The sequence below is a fragment of the Lontra canadensis genome, unplaced genomic scaffold (genome assembly GCF_010015895.1).
Source record: "Lontra canadensis isolate GAN:19392208 unplaced genomic scaffold, GSC_riverotter_1.0 scaffold58, whole genome shotgun sequence".
NCBI classification, from domain to species: domain Eukaryota; kingdom Metazoa; phylum Chordata; class Mammalia; order Carnivora; family Mustelidae; genus Lontra; species Lontra canadensis.
The window spans coordinates 3088738-3102350 of NW_022631052.1; the positions used below are offsets into that span (position 1 = coordinate 3088738).

The following is a 13613-nucleotide window of genomic DNA, read 5'->3' on the forward strand; positions in this document are numbered from 1 at the left end:
CAGGGGCCCAGATTCTCAGGTCATGACTGACTCTGCCTCATAGTCATGTCTCATTGAGCCAACACAGTGTTTTGTTTTTTTTTTTTAAAAAGGAACTTGCACATCCATTGGTGAGGCTTATGCTCTCCACTTTACCACAGACCCTACCATTCCCTTTTGTCTTCCTCCTACTCTCTGATTTATATTCTCTGTCTACTCCCTGAAAGCGTTAGATTCTGCGTCCCCTGCTAAGATTTCTACACCCCCCCTCCACCCCACGGGAATAGTCTGTAGTTGCAGGTAGTTTCATTATCAAGACCAAGGGAGATTTGTTTGATTGTTATTTGTTTTGTTTTTAAGTCCCTGATCCCTAGTAACTCAGCGGGAAATATATCCAGCCCACCCAAGTCTCTCCTTTACTCACCATCCTGTAGCCACCTGTACCTATACACCATGCCTGCTTTCAGGGGGTTTTTCCTGGTTTGATTGACTGTGGTTATTAGGATAGAGAAACACACACACACGCTATAAAACCCAGCCCAGGTCTCATTAGCAGAGTGCTCGCTTTCCGAGTGGGGCAGCAGGTGGAGTGGGCTCTGGGTTCTCCTCGGCTGCCCTGGGGGAGCGGAGAAGGGAGAGAGGAAGCACCCGTTCTCACCACGTGCCCCTGGCAGGTGTTTGATGCCCGAGACTGCACCACGGCCCACGGGATGTTCAACTACATCTGCAACCACATCAAGTATGCCACCAACAAAGGGAACCTCAGGTGAGCCTGCCGGCTTGTGGGAGGGGCGTCTGATGTCCCCAAAGCATTGACCCTTGGGTCTGGAGTTGGCTCGCCTGCCGAGGAAATGCTCCCCATCTCCTCTCAGGGAGAGGTGCCCAGCTGGCTGCTTTGTCCCACCTGCCATATCCTGTCTCTTGGGACTCTTGCATGGGTTGCAAAGCTGCAGTGGCCAAAAGCACGTTCAACCCACAGTTCGGTATCAACCCCGTGGAAAGGGCAGGAAGGGGTGTTTCCCATTCCCAGGACTTGGAAAATCCCAGTACCAGTGGTGACCTGCTTGTACCAGCTCCTGCTGTAGCTTGGAGCTGTCTTAGAATGTTCCTGGATTTAAAAGACAATGTCTCTTCCTGTCGCTGCGGGCATGGCTCCTTAATGTTCCACCAAGCTGAGCCACACCTTGCACTCCTCTCGCCCCAAACAAAGAACAAAGGCCTGGGCAACAGGCTAAGGCAGGGAGGCTCCAGTGTGGGCTGGTGGCTTCCGCGCTGGCAAGTTGCTGCTGGAAGGGAACGGCTGGAGCCCTGCGGCTGGCCAGTTCTACTTGTTAGGCCTCTGCCCTTGGTTCTGGCCCAGTGTCTGGTCCCAGCTGCTGAGTACCAGCCCCGTGGTGGGTCCCTGCGTGCCACTGTAGGGAGAGTCCCTGAAAGAAGATGCAGATTCCCTGCACTGAACTCATCCCCATAGTTGGCTTGCTTGCATTAAGCATGGGTTTTCCTGGCCATGTCCCTTCCTTGAGAAGGAAACGCCATTCCAGCTGAGCCCACCAGGAGGGAAGGAGCCTGTAATAGAAGCCCAGAGCCTGCTTGGGAAATTGGTCTTTCGATCTTTTCCCAAAAGACCTCAAAGCTCGGAGAACATCAAAGAACCATCCTCTATATCCTGAGTGTCAAAGGAGAGCCCAGTGAGGTCTCAGCCCTCCAGGAGCTTAGGGGCTGTTGTGGTAGTTTCTAAATGGTACTATTACAAAACAATATTGGGTGGGGGGGGAGGGGGGTCACCAAAAGCCAGACAGTGCACCTCCCCTTTTTTTAGTTATTAATTTTGGGGCTTCTTGAGATCTTCTCCCAAAGAAAATATTCAACTGATTCTCTCTCTCTCTTTTTTTTTTTTTTGACAACCACACATCTGGACATGATAGGAAGGCCAGCAGAGAATGTATACCATATACAGAAATAATCTAGCCATAACAGAAGAAGGCAGGCAAAGGAGAAGAAGGGAGGGAGAGGGAAATGTAAGGCATTCAATCTGCCGTTCAGTGAAATTATGTTTAGGAGACATAAATGGGTTCTGTTTCTCCTGTTGGTCTCAGTTCCCGCACACAGAGTAAGCATTCCACCCGCTGAGTGTGATTCTGGTGTTTCTAAACACGCTTTTTAAATATATATGTTACACAAACACCCTTTATCTGGTGCTCAACCAAAGAAACAGCCGTGTGTTTTACTGCTGAAGGGAATGCTGTCAGTTTGACTCATTCTGTGTTCATCTCCAATATGGCGCCTTTGCTGGGAGGCTGTTGAGAGCACTCTTGGCTCTGTGGGACTCCTACCTTCAGCCCTCGTTCTAGACTCACCCCCACCTAGTGCAATGCACCTTCCCTGCAGTATTAAACACAGTCTTAGGCACACGGTAAGACCCACAGGTACTCAGAAAGGAGGTGGCCCTGGGAACAGATAAGACAGGATGCTTTGTAGAGGAAGTGAATCTGAGTCCGGCCTTGAATTTGGGCACATGACAGCAAAGAAGGGTTCCTGACAACATGGGCAGCAGGGCCACGTTCCAGTGGCAGAATCTGTAGAGGAGGAGATCTCCAAGCAATGGGCTGGACCTGCCCCGTGATCCTCATGTGGGCACAAGCCAGGGTGGCGGCTCCCCTAGCCTGGGATTGAGTCCGCAGATGGCGCTGACGAGCTGGGGTGGCCGGAGCTCCTGGGATGAGCTCGCATTGAACCACGTTGTGAAGAAGTCATTCTCCTTTCTATTGTTTTCAATCCTTCTGATGATGCTAAAGAGGAAGTCTCAGTTTGGTGAGGAGACATCTATAACACCTCTCTAACTCTGCTGATCTCCCCATCATAGGTGCTCCCCAGAGCACAACACCTTCCTGCAATGTAATAATGTATATGGTCTCCTAGCTGCCTGCTTAGGTAGGCGAGGCCAGTGGTGATCTCCAGTTTTCGTTTAAAGCAAATAAATGTGAGTGCAGGGGAAACAGTAGGGGTTCTTCTTAGCCATAAGTGTGTAGACTTCCCAACGGTACTGGGGGTAGGCAGGTGGGGCGAGAAGTTAAGGATGGAGATAAGAGCGAGACTGGAACTGGGAATCAGTGGTGGGCTCTTAAAGGGAAGGAGGATCCCACATTGTTTCCCTGGAGATCACCTGCTGCCAAAGACCCCTGGGAAACTAGCCCACATCAAGAGTGTTTGAGTCTCCATTTAGGGCAGCAATCTTTGCTTTTTGGTGGGCTGGCGTGGGACCTCCCATCCTCCACCCTGCCTCAGACCAGTGCTCCTGCAGAGGGACAGGACATAGTCCCTCCCTTCCAACAGCAGCTCCATGGTCCCTTGGGGACCTTGGCACAGAGATATCCGTCCTGAGCCTCACGCACTGGGTGACGCTCTTTCCAATAGGTCCGTGAGGTGCAAGCCCCGCCCTGACAGCACACGTCCCCCTCTCTCTGCCCCAGGTCTGCCATCACCATATTTCCGCAGAGGACCGACGGCAAGCACGATTTCCGGGTCTGGAACTCTCAGCTCATCCGCTATGCCGGCTACAAGCAGCCCGATGGCTCTATCCTAGGGGACCCAGCCAACGTGGAATTCACAGAGGTATGTGCCCCTGTGGCCCCCGCCTGGGCTCTGAATCCCCCAAACTGGCTTCATCCACAGCCTTTTCTTACTTTAATGTTATCGTCATAGGGAAAGCGGCCAGTGGGGTACCACTGACTCCTCTCCAGACCTCCTGCTCCTTTTGGCTGCCCCCATTCCATCTGGTGCCCTTCCAGCTGGCCATTTGGTCATTTTCATCCATTACCTCCCCCAGCTCTCATGATAGGAACTGTTGTCCCACTTCCCAGATGACTAGACTGAGTCTCACCGTAGCCCAGTGAGTTACCCAAAGCCACCAAATGAGCACAGAGAAAGCTGGACGTGCAGTCCACTTCTGCCTCCCACAAGCCGGAGAGGAGCTGACACGTATACCGGTTCTGAGCTGGGTAATACATCAGACTCCTGTCATTCATTCATCCTTTTCCCCGGGTCTAGCTACCCAGCCCTTCTTTGGATGGGCTTGTCTCTGCATCGTACCAAGACGACCCCAGTTTCTGGTGGCCCAAGTCAGTTCATAAAAGCCAGCCGGAAAACGAACACCACCATCTCCCCATCTGTGAGGCCTCAGACAGGTATGACAGGTAATGCACGGGAGCTTCCAGCACCTGTGCCCATAAGAGACACCGCAGGCAGACCCATGCCGAGAACGAGCTCGGGCACACAGCCCAGCTCCCCTCTTATTTATCACCCACTCATCCCCAGTTGAAGTTCATCTCTGTTCTTTCCTCAAACACCACCCCTCAGGACAGAGCTGGCAAGAGCAAATGCTTCTCCAGTCCCTCATGACAGCTGACTTCATTTGCATGTGGCTTTTCTTATTAAAATACTATTATGGAGGAAAGGGGCTGTAACCAGGGCGACCAGGAGTTGCACCTGTGCCCATTCCGACGCAGCCAGACTCTCGGCTCGGCTTGGCTGAGCGCTAACGGCAAAGTTGGCTGACCTTGTCCTCCTGGCCACTGGAACAGAAACGCCAGTGTCTTCCTCCCCTTCTGTCTCCAGAGACCTTGCTGACAGCTCGTGTTCTCCTAAGCCCCTGATTTCGTGCTTCCTCTTTCTACGGACACTGCAGACAGAAACACCCACTCTCCCTGTGCTGTCCAGTGGGGCAGCCCCTGGCCACGTGTGGCTGGTGAGCCCCGGAAAAATCCAAATTGAGGTGTGTCGTAAGTGTAACACACACACCAGATCTCGAAGACTGAGAACAAGACAGAGAGTGGAAAATAGCTCATTAATAATTCTCATCTTGGTTACATATTGAAATAATATTGTAGATAATTTTAGACTATTATATTTATTAAAAATTAATATACCGATTGAATTAATAAATGTATTGACATTTGTTAAATGTCTTTTATTATAGTAATATGAATAATGTGTTTAAGAATTTATCATTATGACATTAATGATGATTAATACATTCAATTGTATGTTATATATATTCGATATATTTATCAGATAACTATATTACATATTTAACTTAAATGTTAAATATATTATTAGAATATATTGCTATCGGTACTTTATTTAATATAATATTGATAAGTTAATACCGATATAATAAATATTATGATGATCATTAATAATCAAATATTATTGAAATTAAAACATATTTAAATGAGCCTATTATTTAAATTATGTCACTGGCTTTATATTTGGGCTCTTTTTTTACTTTTTCAAATGTAGCTACTAAAGGGGAGCCTGGGTAGCTCAGTCGGTTAAGTGTCTGCTTTCGGCTCAGGTCATGAGGGATTGAGCCCCATATCAGGCTCCCTGACCAGCAGGGAGTCTGCTTCTCCCACTCACTCTTCCTCTCTCTCTCTCTCAAATAAATAAAATCTTATTTAAAAATTAAAATTTAAGGGGCACCTCAGTGGCTCAGTCCTTAGGCATCTGCCTTCAGTTCGGGTCGTGGTCCCAGGGTCCTGGGATCGGGCCCTGCATCAGGGTCCCTGCTCAGCGGGAAGCTCTCCCACTCCCCCTGCTTGTGTTCCCTCTCTGACTCTGTCTCTCTCTGTCAAGTAAATAAATAAAATCTTTTTAAACAATTAAAATTAAAATTAAAAAATTAAAAAATTAGATTAAATTACAGGTAGCTACTAAAAAATTTTCAATTACCTATGTGGCTTGCTTTATATTTCGATTCAACATCTGCTCTAACAGATGCGTTTATGCGCAAATTCTAATCATTCTGCCCTCATCAAATGTGGTAGGTTCTCTATCTCAGGGTACCTGATGCACGCAGTTCCAGAGTGAGTACCTAGGACGTGCCAGCCCCTGGGCTCGAGGGTGGTGTAGATAAAACAGTCAGATTCCATTCTTGCCGTCCGGGAGTCCCCGGTGGGCAAGAACAACGTGGCCCAGAGCCTCCAGAGGAAAGTGCTGCTGGCCAGCTTGCACTGGGATCTCTGCGCCTCCTCCCCCCGCCGCTGTGGCTGGGGGGCCTGGGGTACAGTAGCAGTGGAGGTGGTGTGACCTGGCCACTTCTGGTTGCAGATCTGCGTCCAGCAGGGCTGGAAACCCCCAAGGGGCCGCTTCGATGTCCTGCCACTCCTGCTCCAGGCCAACGGCAATGACCCCGAGTTGTTCCAGATCCCCCCAGAGCTGGTGTTGGAAGTGCCTATCAGGCACCCCAAGTAAGAGGAACTGGCAGGGGGAGGGGGGTGGGGGGGATTCACCCAGTGCCCCTCTCTGCCTCTCCCTAACCCCCAACTCTCCCTCTAGCCCAGACAGAGGCAGAAAGGGGGTCTTAGTTCCTTGCTCACAGTGTATTCCCCCAAGCAGTAAGTCCTCCTTGACCAGCCAGGGGATGACCATCTCTTCTGAACCGTAATCTCCCTCCTCACCCCACTCCTATGCAGTCAACCGGGACCTGCCCTTTTCCAGCCTTTTTTCCAGCTTTCCAGAAAGCCAGAAGCACCTCCTGTCTTGTTGTGGGCACTCATTTTAAATAGAGCTGTTTAAAACTATGTAACCTGACGTGAGTCAAGTCCAGAAGGAATTTGGAGCCAGGAAGGAACTGTAAGAGCCAGGCCAGCAGCATGAACGGAATTCACACTTTGAGAGTGAAGGAAATCCATAGTGAGACCCTGACCTTGGAGGCAAAATGGGGATGGGGAGGGCAAAAATCTCAATAATCCAAATATTATTTTAATGCAATCTTTTTATAAAAATTAATTTTTGTATCAAAAAAATTATCAAACTTTAATTTTAAAATGTTTATGTGAAATTTTTAAGTAAAGACAGGATCCAGTTCAGGGCTGAAATTCAGGTAAAGCAAGCAAGGTGAGCCGTGCATGTGCAAGGTGAGACCTGTCTTTATTTAAAGTTTTGATGGTTTGTTGTGGATTTTTTTTTTGGGGGGGGGGGCACTGATTTTGTTTGGAAAACATGGAGTTAATTTAGAATATAATGTAAAAAAAAAAAATAGTACTGGTCTTGATTACTGGATTTGTTAGAGCCCTCTTAAATTTTGCACCCAAGGCTAGAGTCTTAATGACTTCACCCTTGTCCCATCCCTGGAGAGGGAACACATTTCCTGAGGCTCCTGACACTGCCCAGTATCTGAGAACTCACCCAATCTTCCCGGTGAAACCTGGCCTACATTCATCAATGCATTCCATCAACATGGTTTATGAATCCTGCTCTGGGCCAGGCATTGTGCAACCCTTCATAGCTGAGCTGGTCGCTGCCTCCATGGTGTTCTCCATCCCAAGAAGAATAACTTACATATACTCTTACCTAAATAAATATTTAATTCTAACAAAGTGCTACAAAAGAAATTTTATGATCCCCAGAGGCATCAATCCACCTGACCCAGCCTAAACTGAGCGTCAGGGAGGGCTTCCAGAGTAAGCAATATTTTAGCTGAGAATTAAAGGTTAGGTAAGGGCTGGGCAGACACAGAAGGAAGAGAAAGGATCCTGGGAGGAAGGACATGCCGTGCAAAGGCCCTGGGGTAGGAAGGAATTTGGCAAGACTCCCTTCCTCCTGGATTAGCTTTCAGAATGGGTTCGGGAGATCAATGGCAGCCCAGTGCAGTGGCTCCCAGGCTTGCATGTTCCTCCACATCACCTGGGAGACACATTAAAAATGTGTATCATTGGGCCTGGCTGTGGAGCCTGCGATCCTACCAGTCTGAAATGGAGCCCAGGGGTCAGGGGCTGACCCTGCGAGGCCCAGGAGGCTGCTGGCATTTCCACATCCCCGGACTCCGACTGCCTCACTCACGCGTCTGCCTGAGAGTCTCCTGCCCCGTGGTGACCTGGGCCTTGTCGCTGTTCGCAGGTTTGAGTGGTTCAAGGATCTGGGCCTGAAGTGGTATGGCCTCCCCGCTGTGTCCAACATGCTGCTGGAGATTGGCGGCCTGGAGTTCAGCGCCTGCCCCTTCAGCGGCTGGTACATGGGCACAGAGATCGGCGTCCGCGACTACTGTGACAACTCTCGATACAACATCCTGGAGGTGAGGTCCCTCCCTGGCCATCGCAATGGGCAGACAGGAGGTAGAGGGGGCGGGTCCAGCGCTCCGTCCCCACGTCCGAGCTTTGGGTCTTGGAAACCCGAAGAGGTTAGAACAGAAACTGCACCGCGGGTGAAGCCCCCGGTAATCTCAGATCGTCTGCGACGGGAACAGCACAGGGGCTGTGAGCTAGGCACTGTGCCAAGCACTGTGTATCACCTCTGCGTCTGATAATCCCCATTTCACAGATGAGGAAGCTGAGGCCTTTCAGAGGTTAGAGGACAAGCTCAAGGTCACCCAGCTAGCCAGTGGCAGAGTGGGGATGAGAACTCAGTCTGACTTATGGTCCAGGTTCCTAGTCATCTGGCTTACACAGCCTTTTATTAGAATGGTTTGAAAATGACCCATGAACTCGGGATGTTTCTTGCCTCTTTCCTGAAAAACAAGGGAGGAGGATTGGCAGTGGTGCGTCAGCATATGCACCTCTCTGTGGAGGGTCTGATTCCCTCCTTGGCTGAGTCATCCTCATCTACTAAGGGCTGCCAGGGTAGCGTCTGGAGCTCAAATCTGGCAGATGCCTCAGGATAGCTGTGGTCTTGCCAGCAACTGTTATTCCTAACAACTGTCTGCCGTGGCCGGCGGTGTTTCAAAAGGAGGCAAGAGAAACAGAGAAGTTAAGCACTGTGGCTTATGTCACACAGTAAATAAGGCAAGACTGGAACTCATAATCAAGCATTAGGTTTCTGTTAAAATCTATGGTGTGGGGTGCCTGGGTGGCTCAAGTTGGTTAAGTGTCTGCCTTCAGCTCAGGTCATGATCCCAGGGTGCTGGCATCGAGCCCCGCATCGGGCTCCCTGCTTAGTGGGGCATCTGCTTCTCCCTCTCCCTCTGCCGCTCCCCCTGCCTGTGACTGTTCTCTCTCTCTCTCTCTCTCTCTAATAAATAAGTAAAATCTTTAGAAATAATAATAACAAAATAAAGTCCATGGGTGTTCACATGCATAACCTTGAAGACGTTGTGCCAAGTGAGATAAGTCAGACAGAGAAAGACAGATGCTTTGCGATATCTCTTGTATGTGGAATCTAAAAAAGCCAAATTCATAAAGAGAGAACAGAATGCTGGTTACCAGGGGCTGGTGGGTGGGGGAGTTAGGGAGGAGATGTTTCAGGGTGCAAACTTGCAGCAGAAAGATAAATAAGTTCTGGAAATCTAATGCAGAGAAGAGTAATTATAGTCAACAATACTGAATTATAAACTTCAAAGTTGCTAAGAGACTGGGTCTTAATTGTTCCCAACACAGAAAAAGAAATAATAATTATGTGACATGATAGAGGTGTTAACAGTGGTAATCATATTGCACTATGTAAATGTATCAAACCAGCACCTTAAGTCTGTATACCTAAAACTCACACCAATGTTATATGCCCACGATGTCTCAATTTTTTTAAAAATCCCATGGGTATTAGCTTGGAAACAGAAGCCAGGGGTCCTCAGCCTTGCCACACACTGGAATTACCTAGGGGACTATATTATGCCTGAGTCCCACTCACCGGGATTTAGATGTAATTGCTCAGGGATAGAGCCTCAATACCAGCATTTTTCAAAGCTCCCTAGAAGATTCTACTGGGCAGCCACTGATCTCTGCAAACTTACAGCAGGAAAGGAAAAGACGTTTTAGGCAATTTCCATAGATGTGGCTCCAATCACATGTGGGGATTTTTTTTTTTTTAATCATAGAGTCTTTTTTTTTTTTTTTTCCCCTGCAACTGCTTTCCATTCTTGTAACCACAGTAATGGTGGGGAAGTTACAATGGCAACATCATGGCCACAGACACTTTGCTCTCTCGTAAGATAACTCAAGTTTTGTATGTATTTATGGAAAGCGGAAAATTTCTTTCTTTCTGTGGATGTGTCACTGCCAAAGGACCACAGCAGACCCTAGCACCCCAGCCGCAAAGAATGGATTAATATGAGATCTGCTTTCGTGGTCTCTGCTTACATTTCCACTCTAGGCAGTCCTCCCCGAGTAACGTAAATGAGACACACTCCCGCACCAGCCCTCCCAGTCCAATCTCTGTTATGTACAAATGTTGACAGCTGGCCTGGGAAGCCGTTTCCCCAAACCTGAGAAATTGTCGCCTCCTAGCCCCATAATGAGACCTGGGCTCCCACAAGTGACAGGAAAAGCAAAGCTCTAATTAATGAATTTGCCGTTGGGTCTTCCCCACTCCTGACATCAGCCCCTGATTCAGCTAGAGTTGTCAGGAGCTGGTTTGTTTCCATTGTAGCCAATGCAGTCGGCTAGCTGGGTAGCTGCTCTCGGGTGTTGGAGGTTGGGCCCCTGCCTGGACCCCAGCTCCAAGGCCAAATGGCTCTATGGATCTCACTGAGCTTCAGTTTCCTTATCTGTCAGATAGACTCAAGGCAGGTGTTCCCCTGAGCTCAAAGCCCCTGCAATGTGGATCCCAAGCATGGCTACTCTCCAGACATAGAGCAGGATCAGTGGAGAGCTTTTCCTTCTAGAAAGCAGATGATGTCACTTCCAGACCCACTCTTCCGCTTAAAACCCTCCAAAGACCCTCTCCATGATATCTGGAATGAAATCCTGACTCCTAGGCTTATCCCAAATCCTGCACGATCCAGTCCTGCTTCTCTCTCCCACCAGCTCCCCTGGCATACTGCTTCCGCCCCTCAAATACACTGGCCTTCTTTCTATATCTTAGATGGTACAAGCCTGATCCCACCTCAGGGTCTTTGCACCTGGGCTGTTCTCTCTGCCTAGAACCTTCCCTCTGTAGACCTGCAGATATTATCTTGCTTCTTCTCATCATCTGGGTCTCACCCGATAATGCCACCTTCTGTGGAGGTGGGTCTTTCCTGACTACCCTGGCTTAGTCTGGCCCCCTTATCCCTCTTCATCTCCCTCCCTTGTCTTATTTTCTCCCTAGGAATTAGCATTTATCACGATATTAACTGTCTCTCTCCCTCACTAGAAGGTAAGCTCAAAAATAAAATGGCCACCCAAGTCACTCTAGCTTTCTGCTACCAGTGGGTTCTCAATAGAAAAGTCTTTTGAGTGAGTTTGTCAGCCTGGCAGTGAGTTAACTACTTGGTGAAGAAGTTCATTGGTAGCCCTGTCTCTCCTGCGGTGGCCCAGCCTGTGAGTCTGTGCTTCGTTCCTGTTTCAGGAAGTGGCCAAGAAGATGAACTTGGACATGAGGAAGACGTCCTCCCTGTGGAAGGACCAGGCGCTGGTGGAAATCAACATTGCTGTTCTCTATAGCTTCCAGGTAGCGCAGGGCACACACCCTGGTTGGCAAGCCTCCAGGGAGCACTAAAGCCTTCCAGAGGCTTCGAACAGAAGGTCAAGAGACCTGGCTACCAGGAGGGGGGAGATCTGTTCACCAGCAAGTTCTACTTCCCAACACACATGCCTTGATCTCCGTTTTGGATCTTGGGTGGAGACTGTTTGAGGAAGAGATGAATAGGTGGGGGGAGGGGCATTGGGACTTGTTGCTTATGATTTATTGGAATTGGGACAGCAGGCATCCTCTGTGTCTTGCCACCTCTTTGGGGTTCAGACTATCACATAGCATACACGAATACCCATCTTCGTTATCAGAAGCATATCGGCCCTCTGAACGTGTGGATCTGGTAGGTGGAATTACACAGGATAGCTGTAGAATTTAGTATCTAAAACGTGAGACTTTGAGAGCAAAAGGAAGATACTGCTAATAATTGTGCCAGGGTGACAGGCATTAGCTGGCCTTCTCCCAGGCAGAAGTCTATAGAAGACTGTAGAACAGAGATCACTCTCTGTAATAGACACCAGCTAGCTCTGTCTCTGCGGGCTGGGAGTCTGGGAACCTAGGCTCTTCTAGTCATCCATGGAAGGCACACACAGTAGAATGAACAGATCAAGTCATGGATACATATGAATATGGACTATGGGTCTCCATGTTAGGCATAGAGAGAATGGGCACACGCAGGAACATCCCAGGGAAGAGACAGGTTGAGTTGGCATGAGGGGGAAGAAAGTCCCCTCTTCTGTCTTAAGTGTGGAGGAGTGGGTTTTGGGGAGTCATTGAGAAGGATGGAGCGTAGTTTGGTGGGCTGGGGGCCTGGCATGAAGACCGGTGAGCCAGAGATAGGAGAGATATGAGCAAGATGAGGAATTGAGGAAGGAAGATGCAGAAAGGGGCAGGGGTTTGTGGACAGAGAGGGAAAGCGCTCTTCAGACAAGGTTCAAATCCAGACCAGCCTACCAGCATGGGCCCCGGGGGCGAGTTACCTAGATAGGCAGTCCACCCACCTCCACCGCAATTTCTGTGTCTTAATTTTAATAAACTCCTCCTGAGTACTTAAAAATGTTTAAGAGGATTTTACATCAGCACCATAAATGGAGGGTTAGTATCAGTTGCCATAAATAGAAGGTAATTATAATATTAAGTAAATTAATAAGCAAATAAACACAAAGGAAACAATATAGAGTTGTTAAATTCTGGCTCAGTGCTGCCTGAGGTTCTTCTCTCTGGTGAAAAATGGCGGTGGGGGGGGGGGGAGAGGAAAATTGGCAAGAGAGGCATTAAAAATGGGTTAGCACCAAAAGGAGACTCTCCCCTGGGTACAACTGAGAGGGACATGTGGAGAATCACTTCACACCGCCTCACGTCGTCTCCAGGAACCCCCTCTGGGAAACGCTGCTCGATGGGGACGGGAGTCCCGAAATAACCCAGCTTCCTTTCCTTCCTGACTCCCCGTCCCCTCTCCTCCCACAGAGTGACAAAGTGACCATCGTTGACCACCACTCGGCCACCGAGTCCTTCATTAAGCACATGGAGAATGAATACCGCTGCCGGGGGGGCTGCCCCGCTGACTGGGTGTGGATTGTGCCCCCCATGTCCGGCAGCATCACCCCAGTCTTCCACCAGGAGATGCTCAACTACCGGCTCACCCCCTCCTTCGAATACCAGGTCCTGCCCCTCTCTGCCTCTTTGGTGCTAAATCTTCAATATTTGGGATGCATGTTCTGCTTCAAGCATGTCTGAATTCAGACTTGCTCTTTGGGCACTCAAGGGCACCATGGCCAATGTAGCTGGCGGCTACCATATTGGCCAGCACAGCTCTAGCTCAGAGACTAATGGGGTCCTCTGGAGAGTGTTTGAGAAGGATCGAGGGCTGAGTGGAAAGTCTAGATGGACAATGCAGGGAGACTGGACCAGCTACTCCATACAAAGACCCCTATGTACAACAGCAGCAGAATCAGTCCCTTCAAGGACTGAGGGTTGGACATAGCTGGGCAACCACAAGCACCCAGGAAGTCCTGTGTGTCCCCTGAGGGGAACTAGACTTCCTCACTGCACTGACCATGGTCCTCTCTTCCCAGCCTGAGCCTTGGAACACCCACGTCTGGAAAGGTACCAATGGAACCCCCACAAAGCGGCGAGCCATCGGCTTCAAGAAACTGGCAGAGTAAGTCACCTCAAATGGGTGGGGAATAGTAGTGCCTCCAAACTCAGAGAGTCCCAAAAGAGGAGGCTGGGCAGATGCTTGTGCCTCTGAC

At 49.3% G+C, this 13613-nt stretch overlaps 1 protein-coding gene across 2 annotated transcripts in view; it reads left to right on the forward strand.

Moving 5' to 3' along the window:
- NOS1 (nitric oxide synthase 1) overlaps positions 1-13613 on the forward strand; it is an 82961-nt gene that overhangs the window by 33436 nt on the left and 35912 nt on the right. For both annotated transcript variants that reach the window (XM_032876188.1, XM_032876189.1), the window contains exons 6-12: positions 654-745; positions 3450-3591; positions 6088-6227; positions 7879-8053; positions 11239-11340; positions 12829-13023; positions 13437-13522. In XM_032876188.1, coding sequence (XP_032732079.1) covers positions 654-745; positions 3450-3591; positions 6088-6227; positions 7879-8053; positions 11239-11340; positions 12829-13023; positions 13437-13522 — 932 coding nt within the window. The remainder of the gene's footprint in view (positions 1-653; positions 746-3449; positions 3592-6087; positions 6228-7878; positions 8054-11238; positions 11341-12828; positions 13024-13436; positions 13523-13613) is intronic.